At 32.7% G+C, this 16,176-nt stretch overlaps 1 protein-coding gene across 8 annotated transcripts in view; it reads left to right on the plus strand.

Annotated features, from left to right (window-relative positions):
* Positions 1 to 16,176, plus strand: part of Rragb (Ras related GTP binding B) — a 75,283-nt gene that overhangs the window by 43,350 nt on the left and 15,757 nt on the right. For 6 of the 8 annotated variants that reach the window (XM_063245980.1, XM_063245982.1, XM_063245975.1 and 3 more), the window contains 3 exons: positions 802 to 893; positions 2,096 to 2,211; positions 3,095 to 3,626. In XM_063245980.1, coding sequence (XP_063102050.1) covers positions 802 to 893; positions 2,096 to 2,211; positions 3,095 to 3,192 — 306 coding nt within the window. In that variant the 3' untranslated portion in view covers positions 3,193 to 3,626. Of the gene's footprint in view, positions 1 to 801; positions 894 to 2,095; positions 2,212 to 3,094; positions 3,627 to 16,176 lie in introns of those variants that run through there. The other 2 variants (XM_063245976.1, XM_063245977.1) reach the window with 1 other exon arrangement.

Genomic DNA, 16,176 nt, shown 5'->3' on the forward strand with positions numbered 1-16,176 from the left:
CAATTGTGAGAGTTCATTCTGAATTGACTTATGACTAATAATAAATAATAATGAAACCCTTATGTTGGAGTGATCTAGTAAAGCTTGTTCAGTATTATTCTAGAGTTATACTGATTTCATTAAATATAGTAAATGTACTTCAAGAACAGCAAGATATTTTTGCTTATTTTCATTTTTGATTTGTATTTTTAATATTGAAGAATATCGTATGAAAGGTTGAAATAAAATGAACATTTAACGATTAAAGTAATCAAGAAAGAACTTGTGAACCAAAGTACAAATGATCAAGTTATATACTGATAAAACCAGTGTAAGTTGAAAATGCATGTAAGATACCTGTCCTACCACATATCATAGCTTAACAATGCAAGTACATTAAAAAGTATGGATTATTTACTTCTGTGATCTCATGGGTAACAAAGAGATATGATTCACTGCTGCTGCTCAGCATCCAAAGAGAGTTGTGGACCATATGTACCATGCTGGATACATTTGAAGTATGGTTCCTACTGAATGCATATCATTCTCTCACCATTGTAAATCATCACACATCAAAGACCACCCTACATGGTTTAATACAGTTATAATCGAGTAAAACTGGATAAGTCATCCAAATGGATGTTGAAATCATGTACATTACTAACAAGTAAATGGGCAAAGGGAAAGAGACAGTAAACTATGTAACAAGTATATCAAGAAAACATAGATGACCCAGAAACCAAGAGAGATCTTCTTCCTATAGCAGCAGAAAGTAATATTAGTAGTTTGCATACATTCTTAAGATAATTTTCTTTCTCACAGGTGATTTCTCATTATCAGTGTAAAGAACAGCGTGATGCCCATAGATTTGAGAAAATCAGCAACATTATTAAACAATTCAAACTGAGTTGCAGGTAAGAGATCTTAAGGTATTATTTTAAAAAAAAAACATCATTTTTTAAGAGATTCAATTGACTATACTTGACTGCACTTATGTGTTCACAGTACTTTCTCTTATCAAAAAGAAAATCTCTAAGGCTGCCTACAGTTTGTTGTAGGGCATGCCATTGTCCTTCAACTCAAATTTAACTGGTACAGAAGTGTATGAACAATATTAAACAGTGCTCTTTCAAGATATTTGGTATGACTTTCAAAGAAACAGAATTCCCAAGATAATTTGATAAAGAAGGAAAACTTGTTGGACTAATTACAAAACTTTACTATAAAATTTTAGTAATAAAAATAGATACTGATTTCAAAATTGATATAGAAAAGTCTAGAAATTTCTAATCATGCATCATTTTTGAATAAATAGATTTGAATCTTATTTAACACAGGAAGAAAGGATGGCTAAACATCACAATGTAGTAAAGATGCAAAAATGAAAATTCTTCTTTTGGTAAAATTTACACCTGGAGAGTGGATATAAGTTTATCTACTTTACATTTTAAAATACTTTGAGACTTTCTAGAATGTTTTTGCTACATGAAATCATTTCTTGAATCTAAATGTCACATTACAAAGATATAGTCATTAATCTCAAAGATAAGAAAATTCACCTTAGGATACTTATTCTTAAATATTAGAGAAAATATTTATGACAGCATTTTTAACATGTATCTAGGCCTCTATTTTTAGTTCTTAGTCAATATCTATGTTTTAACTTACTTGACATTCTAGTAACTTGCAGGATATTTTAAAGTTGGGCGTGGTGTTATACTGTAATCCCAGCATTCTGGTAGGCTGAGGCAGGAGGATCACCAGTTCAAGCCTATTTTGAGTAATTTAACAATTTAGTAAGACTTTGTGTCAAAATATAAAATTTGAGAAAGGCCTGCAAATATAGCTTAGTGAGACAGCCCTGAATTTAGTCTTTAGTATGACAAAAAATCAGTTAAATTCATTTTTAGAATGTCTTTAGAAACTGTTATAATGAAGTGGCACATGGAGATATAATTCTATAAAATAGCCTAAAAGATAAAAAATTCTTATATTTTTGTTTTTTTAAATGTTCTTAATTGCTTTTTAGTACCGGGGATTGAACTCACAACCTTGCATTTGCCAGGTAGGTGCTTGTGCCACTGAGCTAAATGGGATTTTCTTATTTCTTGTACAGCAAACTGGCTGCCTCTTTCCAGAGTATGGAAGTCAGGAACTCTAACTTTGCTGCTTTCATTGATATCTTTACATCTAACACTTATGTGATGGTCGTGATGTCTGATCCATCCATTCGTAAGTTTAAACTTAGCTAGCATAGTTTCAAAGTCACATTCTGTTTATAAACAGTTGTCCTAGAGGTAATATTTTATTAAATACTTAAAAACTATTTTATAGTGGGGATGGTTGTGCAACAATGTGAATTTAATCTCATTTTCTTGTACACTTACAAATGGCAAACATAGTATATTTTATGTTACTTGTATCTTATTGCAGCTTAAAAATATTTTAATTACTAGTGGTAGATAACATTTATTTAATAGATTAATATTTTGAAACTGAGAACAACTTCTATAGTATTGCTTTCTCAGTGGAAATTTCAGATAGCAAGTTAGCAAATCCAACAATTTTAAAGAAAAGAGACCCCAAATCTGTAATTTATGCTCCATATGGTATATTTTTTAAAAAAAAAAACTAGTTCATGTTACCTTTACGCTATTAATAGAGTGATTTTATGTGTCATTGTATATATTCCTTTGTACCATATTCCTGTATTTTGGCATGAAGGGAAGCATTTAGTGCTTCCATATTTTAGTTGCCATGTCTACTATGACCTCTGAACTTCTTCAGTATTACTAAGATGTTCTTAGACCTTGAATCATCTCCTACCAGCTGTGTTTTCCTACTTTAGATTAATATTAAAACATAGCATAAGCTAATGGGCTTTGTTCTACTAACCCAAACCAAAACATTTTAGAAATTTTACATTTGGAATATGAACAAATCTGTTGCTTCAGAAAAATTAAACCATAGTAACTTGGGACTTCTTATTCTTGTATGTTCTCTGTGACATACACTGAAGGATTTGGCTCTTTTTGTTTATTTGTTTTTACTAGTCAGACATTCCTTTCTCTGCCCATATTTATTCTGTTGGGTATCTCCCCACCCCTACCCTCAGCTTCTGCAGCAACTCTGATCAACATCCGCAATGCCAGGAAGCACTTTGAAAAGCTGGAAAGAGTGGATGGACCAAAGCAGTGTCTTCTTATGTGCTAAATATTATTGAATATTGTTTCACACAAAAATTCAAACACTGTATCTTAATTAATCTTAATGTTGTATTGATACCTTTGGGATCTCTCTGAAATGTTGTGATACTCACCACTTGTATTTTTTCTCTATTCCCCAGTCATAAGGGTTAACCTAGAATGCTATTTACTCAAATAGCCAGTGAGGAGTTAAAAGATGTGCTGTCCATGAAATTGGTATAATATAAAAATAGGTGATATATATATATGTGTGTGTGTGTGTGTGTTCTGATAACATTGTTCTACTAGTGTGTAAGTGTTGTGATAACCTTGTTCTAATAGTTGTGTATCTTCTTGTATTCTTGTCAGATAGTAACTTATAAGTTTAGAGTATGACTATTTTCTCAGCATGCATTAAACATATTCCTTAACTTCAAATAAATAAACTTTTGCTGTTAGGGATTTCAGTGTCTGTTTTTCTTTTCTTTGTTTCTTCAACTGTGCCCTAAGAAAGTGCAAAGGAATTTTGCAGTTATCCTAATGAAGAGGACTTATTTCTTAAGAAAAAAATACAGAAGAGCATTAAATGAAGAATGGAACCAGATTATAAAGCTGTGCAGAAGGGTTTAGATGTATGGCATGTAATATGGTACCACATAAGAAAACCTTGTAGGCTTTTGAGCAGGAAAATTATGTGAAAGCAATTCTGAAAGAAAATTTAGTGAGACTATATGGATTGACAAAAGTTGGGGAATTTCTGTTAGCAGTCCAGGGTTGAGGTGTCTGGATTGAAAGGCTGTTCCAGGGTGCAACTGGAGAAAGAGCAAACAAAAGATAGGTAGAGAATAGAATTTATTAGGGAAAATTCTTCTTTTGAGGTCCAGTGGTAGTTAATTTTATGTATTCTATAATACCTAGTAGGGTGTACCTTTGTTATTCTAGTCAAGTAGTATGAAAACCTTTGATAAACTATTTATTTTTAATCTTCCATGGGAAAAAAATAAATGGAGTGTTGTGAAAGCTAAGAAATGGAGGTTGGGAACATTAAATGCAATTACTGTCTTGACCTCTTTAATTTCTATTGATAGAGTAAAAGAATACAAAAACTTTTAGGGAATCTATAGCATAGTAGAATTATCTTGTATAACCAGTCTCCATATTATAAAGAAAATCCTTCCATACTATCAGCCTCTTAACTTTTCTCTTACTTTAGTTTATTTTTTTCTGCCTGAGGTTTAAGTAGAGCTTCCACTGAGCAGCAAAGAACATGTTTTCTAGTTAACCTACATCACATAGACTAAAACATTTAAGTTATAAAAGAACTTTATGGGACTGTTTTATCAGTAGCTATATTAATCTTCTGTAATAGAGTTTTAGGTAGATATTCCATGTTGTTAACCCTGTTGGCATCTAGAAAAGTGAAAAGAACAGCTGAATGAGGAATGACTAATGTGAAACATGACAGCATAAGCATGCTTACCTTATATTTAGTATTTGAGGTAGCCATTAGAAGAAGCTCTTGAAAGTTTTAATAGTGTGCATGGATTGCTGCTCTGTCCTATCCTAAGAGTCTTTGACTCAGTAGGTATAAGATTGACCTTGTGAATCTGCATTTTTAACAGGTTTCCAAGTGCTGCTGATGCAGATTCTACTGGGCAAGGGACTATACCTTGGAAACCATTGCTGTAGGGAAAAGAAGAGAAAATGTAGATGTGGGTGCAGGTATAGGAAAATCTGTTTGCCAGATAAATTACAGGCATTATAACAGAAAAGTATTTATGTTTTAGACTGTTGGTTCTCAAAATGATCTAAAAGTTTGAGAAGTGATTTAGAGAAAAGCAATGACTGAGAAGCTTCTCTTTCATAAGTAGCATAAGTATAAATGGAAATATAATAGCATAAGGATTGTATAGATACTGATTTGAATAAAGACATAGCTTTTTCAATTTCAACCACCTTTATTGCTGACTTCATAGGTTATCAGCAAAAACTGGGTGGGTTTTCAAATGAAAACAGTACTCCTTTAGTTGAATTCTTACTAAGTTTCAGGTCTCAAGTCCATTATGAAGATTATCCCATTTATTCTTCACAAGAACCTCATGAGGTAAGTACTATCACTATCCCCATTTTGCAGATTGGGGAACTGGGCTGAGAAAGATTTAAAATGAATTTGCCTACTACTATGTAATATTGTCTCAGCTGGAATTTGAACTCAGGAAGTTTGACTCTAGAGTTTGTCACCTTAGCCTTGAATTTCCATGGCCTTCTTAAACCTCAGGGCCTACTAAGGGTAGAGAGTGTGAGATGTAGTCAAGAAATGGTATCTGGTTGTGAGACTTCCTTGTGTTAGTGCCTATGGAAATAGTAGAACACAGGATTGCAAACCTATCTCAGCCCTGTTTTCAATCGGGCTTTGTCACATGGAATAAGAAGCTTTTACACAGTAGACAAGAGTATAAAACGAACGAGCAACAACAACAACAACAAAAAAAAACCTCTCTAACTTGAACTACTTAGATCAAGCCTAAGGAGTTTTTCAGCATTTGGGGTTTCTACCTGAATTGGGCTACTGTGAACAATAATAACCTTTACTTTTTAAAAAGAAGAGAGACAAAGCATATAACTTTTTTATGTTTCCAACAACAATAGTTTTACAAAATCCAGCTTATGATTTTCCACTCAGATGTCTCATTTTGCCTTATAAAGTATGAAGGTAATCAAGGCCCCTAACAGAAGATGTTAATTAGCACTAAAAGTCAAGGAAAAAAAAAAGAAGAGGTGGGAAAGATGTTTGTATGTGTGTCCCTTTATGCGGTTGGTGTTTATTTCCTGCACAATAAGAAAGCCAGGAGAGATTTTAAGCAGGAAACTGATGTGAGCAATTTTACTTTTGAAGAAAGATCATTACAAGAGAATAGACTATTTGAACATAAGAGTAAATGCAGAGAAATCTGTGAGAAGTGTATTTTGCTAAGTGAGAGATGATGTTAGTTTGAGCCAGAATGATAGCAGTGGAAATAAGTGGCAGGATTCTGATGAAGTGTCTAAGAGAGGATAAAGAGCATAAAAGGAATCAGATAATACCAGTGTTCCTTGTTTGAGCAACTGCGTTAATAGGTGTCACTAAGACTAACAATTCTGAAGGAGAATTTGGCTTGAGGAGGAAGAGAGTAATTTTACTCATGGTAATCTTAGAGTCATGTCTGCATAGTCAGATACATGAATATTGAACTCAAGAAAGATTGAGCCTAAAGTTTCAAGTTTAGTCTTGACATTGAATGAAATTAACTAAAAAGTGAATATCAATAGAGAAAACAGGTAGTTATTTATTAAGAAAAGCTAGCCATTGAAGGTACCTTACCACAAATGACTAAAATTGTAGAATATCAGACTCTTCTAAGGAAGAATATTCTTATTACTCTGAAATTATGAAGATTTTAATTGTTCAACTTTTTAAGCCTACTTTTAGCTTTACACGTGTCCTTGATGCTGAATGCCTACAACAATAATAACAGCTAATTTTACTGATTTGTTATTATATGCCAGGCAAAACCTAAATGTTATTTATACATAATAATTCACTTAAATATAACAGCAGCTCTATGTTGTTAATATTGTCATAATCTCCATTTTGCTAGAAGAAACTGAGTAATTTACACTATAGTCAGTGCTCTTTACAAGTTTACAGCATTTTATATTGAAAAGTATAAAGTTTATCTTTGAATTCTTATTCTTTGCTTTTCTCATCAATCTTGTGAAATGGATAGGAAAGGTAGTAGCAGCTTTACAGGAAAGACAAAGAGGTTGTGATTTATCTAAATTCAAAAACTAGTGAAGAGTGCACGTGGGACTCCAACTCTAAACTGGTTCTTCTGATTACATAACAACTTTCACCTAACTTGCTGTGAGGAGACTCTTTCCAATATAAGTTCTTCTGATGGTGAAAATGTTCTATATCTGTGCTATTCAATATGGTAGCCAGTTAACACATGTGGCTATTGAATACTTGAAGTATGACTAGTGAAGCTTAACTGGTGTTTAAATTTAATTTTAGTTAAATCAAAATAGTTGTACCCACATGTGACATAGAGTATGCCATATTGGACATTGCAACTTGAAAATACACATAAATCATTAATGAAGAAAATATAAGAAAATGTTAGCCTCTACATTGTTGACCTAGACAGTGAGCCCTATGTCTGCATAGTCTTAATGTAAAAAAAAAAACACTTTGTCTCCCTTTATTACTTAAATCTTTCCTATTTGGGGGGAAGAAAAATTCTTCTGAGATTGTGTGTACTTCTACAAATAGCTAAATTTACACAGAAAATTTTTCCTTTTCTGTTTTCACAATTCTAGTCACTCATCAGCCTACTCTAATCTGACTTCTGTCCTCACCATTTCACAACAGCTTTCACTAAGATTATCAATTATGAATCCATGTTATGAAATATAAGTTATGAAATACAATGGACACATTTCAGTGTTCCCTATTTCAGGATTCATCTTACTTGATTATTAAAGCAATATTTGGCACTTTTGGTCACTCACTTCTACACCTCTTCAGCTCCTCTTCTCAGTTATCTTCTACAAAAGAAAAAAAATACATTTACTTCTTGCTCTCTTTTACATGGTTAGACAAGTTAAACACTTAAATTCCATTATAACCCAAACTTTCTAACTGCCTACATGATCAAGATAACTGCCTATATAGTATTATAATGATCACTTGGTATCCCCACTAAAATTATTTTCAAAGAACATCAAATTCATCAAGTCTGAAAATAAACATATAATCATTCCCCAAATATTAATATCCAGGTATCATAGAGGTTTTCACATTTGATCATACAAGTTTACCATTATGAACCAAAGTTGCTGCATACTTTTAAATGTTTTGAACTCCAGTGCAGTGTGGGAGTGGGTATTTGGGGATGAAGTATCATTGGGGTACATTGCTGATATTTTAGTGTACTAAGATGGTGCATGGAAGTAGATTCTTAGAGTCACACATAATTAAGTTTTACAGTATATTTAGTATTTTACAATTTCAATTTTCACTGAGAATCCTAATCAAGATATAGGTCCATCTAATTCTGTTGATTTTACTTCTAATATGAATAAATAAGATAAAAAGATGTTTCTTACATATCTAACTTTGTTAGAATAGAATTTATACCTGCCACATACTTATACATTCACTAGTATGATTATTTGCTTAAAATCTAATACATTTTAAAACTAGCTGCCACCAAGTTGTGCAGCTATAAAAATGGGCATGTGCATAAAAGCATAATATAGTTTCTTTAAATCTTGCAGAAATATACATAGCAGGAGAATAGTTGGTCTGAATGGTTCTATTTTTTGTTCTCGGAGGAATGTCCATACTGATTTCCATAGTGATAGTATATTCCAACCAACAGTGTAGAAATGTTCCTGATTACTCATCATCTTGCCAGTATTAGTTGTTTTCTAAGTTCACGATGATAGAATGTCTTTCTGGAATATGATGGAATTTCAATGCTGTTTGGTTTGTACTTATCTCATGGCAAGGATATTGAACATTTTTTGATATATGTATTGACCATTTCTGCTTATTCTTCTGATAACTGTCTGTTCATTACAATTTCCCATTTTAATTGGATGTTTTATTTTCTCTTTTTATTGTTATATATATTCTAGATGTTAATTTTCTGCTGAATAGTAGCTGATGATTTTTTTCCCATTCTGTAGTTTGTCTCTTTTCAATCTGAGTTGTGTCCTTTTCTGCCCAGAACCTTTTTAATTTAATACACTGCCACTTAATGTTCCTTGATAGTATTTCTGGTGCAGTTGACAGTCTGTTCAAAAATATCTGTCTCTATGTCTTCAAGAATTTTACCTATTTTGTCTTTTAACAAATATTTCTGTCTTAAAATCTATATGTGATCAATTTCCATTTTAGTTTAGTACATAATGATAGATATGGATATAGCTTAAATCTTCTGCTTATGGATAGCCAGTTTTCTCAGCATTATTTATTAAACAAGCTATTTTTCCTCCAGGATATATCTTTTGCCCCTTTGTCAAAATTACATGACTGGGTGTGTGGGGGGTGGTTTCAGCATATTCTGTTATATTGCATTGATCCCCATGCCTGTACAATGCTTTTTTTTTAATCACTGTAGCTTCATAATATTACTTGAAGTCTGAGATTTTGAAGCATTCAGCTTTGTTCTTATTGCTCAGGATTTCTTTTGCTTTTCTGGATCTCTTCTGGTCTCATGCAAACTTTAGGATTTTTTTTTTTTTTGGTTTGGTGTGGAATGCTGTTGTTATTTTGATTGGATTTGCATTAAATCTCTGTATCACTTTTGATAATATATGGCTATATTAAACATACTAGTTCCGTATCCTAGAATAGAAGTTTTTATTGTGAAAGATTTTCACTTCCTTAGTCATATTAATTTCTAGGTATTTAAGGTTTCTTGAGATTATTATGAATAGTATTGTTTTCTTAATTTCTTTCTTGCTGAGTTCATTTACTGGTATACAGGAACACTATTAACTTTCATATGTTGATTTTGTATCCTGCTATATTATTGAATTTCTTTTTTCAGTTCTGGGAATCTTTTGCTGTAATGATTTTGTTCTTCAATGGAAGATCATGTCATCTGCAAGTAACTGTGGTTTGATTTCTTCTTTTCCTGTGTAAGTCATATTTATTTCATTCTTGGCCTATTACTTGGGCTAAATTTTCAAGTATTATATTTTACAGAAGAGTAGCAGTGAACATCTTGCCTTTTTCTTGATTTTAGAGGACAGGCTTTCTGTTTTCACTGATTTAATATGATATTGGCCGGAGGTTTGGCATAAATGGTTTTGTGTATATTAAGATAAGGTTGGGTATACATGTTTTTTCAGAATTTGTATTATGAATGGATATTGGATTTTTCCAAAAGTTATTTCTTTGTCTGTTGAGATGATTAGCTGATTTGTCCTTATTTATACTTGTTATAGTACATTTATTGACTTGCATATGTTTAATCACTGTTGAATTGCTGAAGTGAAGTCCACTTGGTCATGATGTATGAACTTTTTGATGATTTGTTACATTCTGTTTGCCAGTATCTTGTTGAGAATTTTTTGAAGAGATTAGGCTGTAATTTTTTTTTAGTTCAAACATTGTCTGATTTTGGAAACAAGTTACAGTGATGCTAACTTCCAGGATGAGTGTATAGTATTTTTTCAATTTCATTGAACAGTTTGAGGCATTTTGGCTTTTGATCTTCTCAGAAGTTATTACAGAACTCACAAGTGAATCCATCAGGTCATAGATTTTTCTAAAGGGATAGATTTTTTTTTGTTACTGCCTCAATTTTATTGCCTGTTATTGGACCATTCATCATTTTTATGCCTTTTTAGGTTGTGTTGGTAATTCATATATGGCTAGGAATCTATTTATTTCTTTTAGCCCTTCCAATTTATAGGAGTACAAGTTTTTGAAGGAGCTATTATTAATCTTCTGGATTTTGCCAGTGTCCATTGTGATTTTGCCTTGTGATTTCCAATTGCATTGATATGGTTCTTTTCTTTTCATCTTTTGGTAAGTTAAGCTAAAGTTTACCTTTTGCTCATTCTTTCAGTAACAAACTACTTGACTCAATGTTTGTTTATATTGTATTTTAGCCTTGATTTCATTAATTTCTGCTCGGATCATTATGATTTTTGTCATTGTGCTAGCTTTGGATTTGTATTCTAGTTTTTCTAGGATTTTCGAGGTATATCATTAGTTATTTATTTGTACTTTTCTTGTTTTTCTAATGTGGGCAGTCATAGTAGTAAACTTCTCTCTTTAGGAGTCTTTTTATTTTGTCACATAAATTCTGATATGTGTTACTTGCATTATCATTTAACTTTTTCCTTAGTTCTGTAATTCATTGGCTGTTCGACAGTATATTATGTAATCATCATTTGTAAATTTTTGTTTCCTTTTGCCATTGATTGCTAGTTACACTGCAATATGATCAGATAATATCGATAATGTTGATTTTTTTATGTATTTAAGCAAGCTTTATGGGTTCTGTATGGTCTCTTTTGGAGAAAGTTCCATATGGTGCTGAGTAGAATGTGCAGTGTGTTTTTGTATAATAGAATACTCTGTGGATATTTATTGTTCATTCATTTGAAGTTATGGTGTAACTATAATATTTCTTTGATTTTTTTGTCTGGTTAATCTATTTGTGATAGCTGTATATGTAGGATGCCTGCTGTGCTTGTGTTGATATTTATGTGATCTTTTACCTATAGCAATGTTTATTTTATGAAGCTGCATGCACTAGTATTTGTTGAACGTATCCTTAAAGTTGCTATCTCTTTCTGTTTAATCATACCTTAATTAATATGTACTGAACTTCTTTGCCTTATCTGATCAGTTATGGCTTGAAGTCCATTTTGTCTCAAGTAGAAGAGCTACTTTGCTTGCTTTTGGACTCACATTGCATGGAATATTGCTTTGCACCCTTTGATTTTTAGTCTTTGAAAATCATTTTCCATTAAATATATTTCATGTATGAAGCATTTCATTGTGGTTGTTTGATTGTTTGTTTGTTTGTTTTGATCCATCCTAACAATCTATAAATTTTTAAGAGCAGAATATATTTATTGAGAGAAAGAAAGCTTCTGTCTGATAGAGAGACAGAAGGAGTACCAAGTGGGTTGCCCCAATCTATATTTTTTGATTGGAGAATTGTGAACATTTTTAAAAATTTTCTAATTTTTTTTTTCTTTTTTCCATTTTGTTCAACTGTTCAACTTTCTTGTTGTATTCATTTCATCAGATATTTTGACATTTTTGGCTTTTTTACCTCTGCGTAGGATAGCCACAATAATATCTTGGAATGCTCATTTGATGTTCATGAATTTCTTAAGGTGTCTTTTTCCTGGATATCAATTTTTTCTACAACTTTGAAAGATAATTTTGTAGGCTATATTAGTCTGGTTGAAAGTTATTTTCATTTAGGGTTTGAAACACTTTACTCCACGCTCTCTTGGCCTTTAATGTTTGTGTTGACAAGTCTGCTGTAATTCTATTATATCAATATTTATAAATTATTTGTTGTATATCTTGAATTGTAATTAGAGATTATCTTGAACAGCTTTTAAGATTTTTTCCTTTTGTTAAATTTCTAGGATTTTGACCATAATGTATCTTGGAGAATTTTTTTTTTTCTGGCTATGGCTATTTCAGATTATATATGCCTTGCTTGCCTCTATGTCAAATTCTTTCTCTGTGCTTGGAAAGTTTTCTGTTCCTATATCTGAATATATTTTTATGTCATTCATACTGTCTTTTTCTCTAACTCCTAGTAAGTTTAAGTTATTCTTCTTTATGTCATCTCGCATCTGTTTGCTCCATTTTCCCTGGTTACTTGCTTTTAAGTATCTTTGAGTACTTGTTCATGTACACCAACCCTACCTTCTAGTTCTCGCACTTATCAGATTGGCCATTTCTACCGCCCATACTTTCAATGGAACGTTAATTTTGCCTCCTAGATTTCTGCTTGTTGTTTTTTTATGGCAACCCTCCACTAAGTTTAGCAATTCACGTTTTTGAGTCATTTTGGTTAATGTTGATAGTTTTTCTTTTGTAGCTTCTTTAAGCTTCTTGACCATTTTTCTAAGACTTACTTGTTATATCATCTTTGGGCTTATTGAGTTTGTTTGTTTTTGCCATTGTCATGTCAGAAAATTTAGCCATTTGACTTTTTATCTACTTCCTATCCATGGACCTTAGATCTTCCTTGGGGGAATTAGAGGTTTTTGGAGCCATTTTGTTGCCTTGTTTTCTCATGTTTTTATTTTTGTGTGTATGCTGAATGGAGACTATTAAAATGGAAAGATTTTTTAGTAGTATGAAGATCTCTTCAGTTAGTACCTGTTTTCCAGTGATTTGATCTTGGTTTTGTTTACATTTAGGCATTTATCTACCTTTTCCACTTATTCACTATAATAGGATCACACCCAGTCAGTGTTTTGCAAGGAGAGATTTCTTACTGATTATATCAGTATCAACATACCCAATTATACATCAGTCATGTACATTAACACTTCTAACAATTTCACCCTTTTATAAATGCCCAGTGTACTGTACTGGTACTGTACTGGAATATAGGGAAGTAGAACAGGAAAATGTAAAATGAAAAGGAAGGGATTCAATCAGTAAGAAGAGAGGGGGAAAATATTGATATATGAAAACAAGAGATCAAATTTTGTTGTATTTATTCTGTAATTTCAATAAAGGGACAGTGTTGATTTGAGTGACACGGGAAAGGGATATAGAAAAAGGGAATTGTAATTAGAGATTAAAGAAGCTATGAGATGCTTAGAACCTTTTTAATTTATTGCTGGTTAATGGAACTTACCCTGACATGCTTATGAAAGGTATTATTTAAATTAAAGCACCCGTTAATTCTTATTTTTCTTTGCACATATACAGAAATATAAAAATGGTTACATACTTTGAGAAAAGAAAAACATATGTGAATATTTTAATACGAATTCATTGATGAGACTGTGAAATTAGTACAATTTACCTTTGGCTTCTACAATTACAAGAGGTGCTCAAAGTGGTGGCCATTAGCTTTTAGACATATATTAATATAGCAAACTTCTGCTTATTTAACCTTGATTATCGAGATTGCTACACATGCATTTTTTCTCTAAGAGCTCACAGTTTTTTCTCTAAGAGCTGACAGTGTAGTGGGTTTCCTGTGATATACAATGTCCTCTAAGTCCCCCATATAAGCATAACACCATCTGTTGAAAAATATCATATTATTTTCTTTTCCTGAAGTGTGTATACATTTTCTTTGTTGAACTCTGCATATTCCAAATAAAAGAATAAAGAAGGGAAGATATGGGGATAAGAAAGAAAGAGCGAAGAAAAATGAAGAGAAAGGGCAAAAGAAAGAAAGATAAAATGAAAAGAAAAATAGAAGTAAAAATTTTAAAAAGGAACATCCCCCCACACACACACTAAACCCTGCACAGTTGTAAAAACACAAAGCGTCTTCACAATCTCATTTATATTGCATGTACTGATTGCATGTACTGATTTAGTGTTACAGTGTGAATTCACTTGCACATCTCTGAGCTTTGCCTCCTTCCCATCTGGACCTGTGAGCAATAAGGCTTGTCAATTCATATGGACCTCTTGTTGTGACTCCCAGTTTAAAGCAAGGCTCTGGGCATAGTTAACTTTAGACCCTTGTCTCTGGCTCAAGATCCTATAACTTCAGTTAATGTGGAGAAGGAAGGGTGCTGTATAAACTGGCCCAGCATGGTTTCTCCATGGATATTCTCCAGAGACCTCTATCTGCTCATTTCCCTGCAGGAAAATCCTGAGGTTGTTTCTGTTTTCTCTCCACAAGTCTTCTGTTTATGAATCACTGGATGTCCTCTGACCTGGCATCATGCTTTGTCCTTTCTCTGTCACTGTCCCCAAAGCCTCACTCTCTAACATGTAAACCCGGTGAAATGCCAGACATCCTTGCTTTCCTCAGTTCCCAGTTTCCTCAGGCTTCTGGGAGCTTCTCTCTGAGCACCTTCCAGTAGGCATGAGCAGCACACAAGTATAACACTCCCAGAGTTGTTACAAGGAAAGAAATGTCAAGTAATTATTTCTGGGTCTGTCTGGCTTCGTCTTTCCCAGTGTCCTGCCAATTCCAGATGCTGCTCATTCACAAAGCTCCTAGTCTGCAGTTTTCTCAGTGCTCACATTTGTGTCCATGATTGGCTACTTTACAGTTTACCACAAATGTGACTTGGGCAGCACGTTTGTTTATATACTGACTATCTGGAGTGTTGCTTGGGCAGGTGTCATTTCAGTCAATTCTTGTATTGAATACATTTGACAAAACTGTCATTTTTATGTTTCCTATTATAAAAGTGAAAACAAGTAGGCAATTTTTGGTCGTCTTGTATTTAAATAATTGGACTAGTAAATGGTTTTAAACTGGTACGATTGTTTTCAGACTTCCAAAGGCAAGCTGTTATACTGTCTTACACAACTCTCTGACTTTCAGTTTCTCTGATGCATTCATTTACAAATTATCTCACTGCTCTGTTCCGTGGGGAAGGTAGTGTCTGTTTTTATTTTTGGTTTGTGGTTTTGAGCCTATTTTTTTGTCAGGCCACTGTTGAAGTGCTTTCTCAGTCCTCTCCCAAGATGTCATATACACTGAACCCAGAGTCTAAGGGATTCTATAATCTAGGTGTGATCTGTCTTCCCTTACTAAACCTCGCTGGGTCTTGGTCCAGTGAGTTTCTCCTCCTGTTGCTTTCCTATGTTTGGGTTTCTGTTGTCCTTGCTTCTGCATACTTACATTTCTCTGGTACATGTATTAAAGACTCCTTCATTGCTGCCACCTACCTAGTCATGATGATAAGCTCCTAACTGGCTTTTAATGTCATTTACTTCATTTTCTCAAGAGAAGAAATATTTATTGTTGTGGAATTACTAACATTTCAAGAAGATCTTAGTAAATGAATAATTTGTATATAAAATAGCTTAATTTTAAACAACTACATTTATATTTTAAAGGTTCAAATAATGCACAAAAGCAAAATGTAGATCTGATACTTTAGTTCCCTACACTGTTCATCATGAAAAGTAATAATGCCTACTGGTGCTGTACATTTACATAATATTTTAGAAATGTTTTGCAAATTTACAAGTCACATATGTGTCACTTTTCACTCAAAAATTAGCGTTCTAATGGTATACTTTGCTTTCTAACTATAAGCCTTGGCTTCCTTTACTGCATAACTTGGAAATGGCTCTATGTTACCATGTGTAACAACTCATTTTTATAGTCATTATTAGTGTAGCACTTATATCTATATGTTAATTTAATTAATCAGTTTCCTATTGAAAGTATTTAGGTTATTTCTAGTGTTTTACTGTCACAAAGATTGATGTAGTAAACATCTTACAAGACTATCTGAAAATTTACATTATTTACACTATACT

Source organism: Cavia porcellus, unplaced genomic scaffold (assembly GCF_034190915.1).
Source record: "Cavia porcellus strain 051 isolate PalLab524CR breed Dunkin Hartley unplaced genomic scaffold, mCavPor4.1 scaffold_3, whole genome shotgun sequence".
NCBI lineage: Eukaryota > Metazoa > Chordata > Mammalia > Rodentia > Caviidae > Cavia > Cavia porcellus.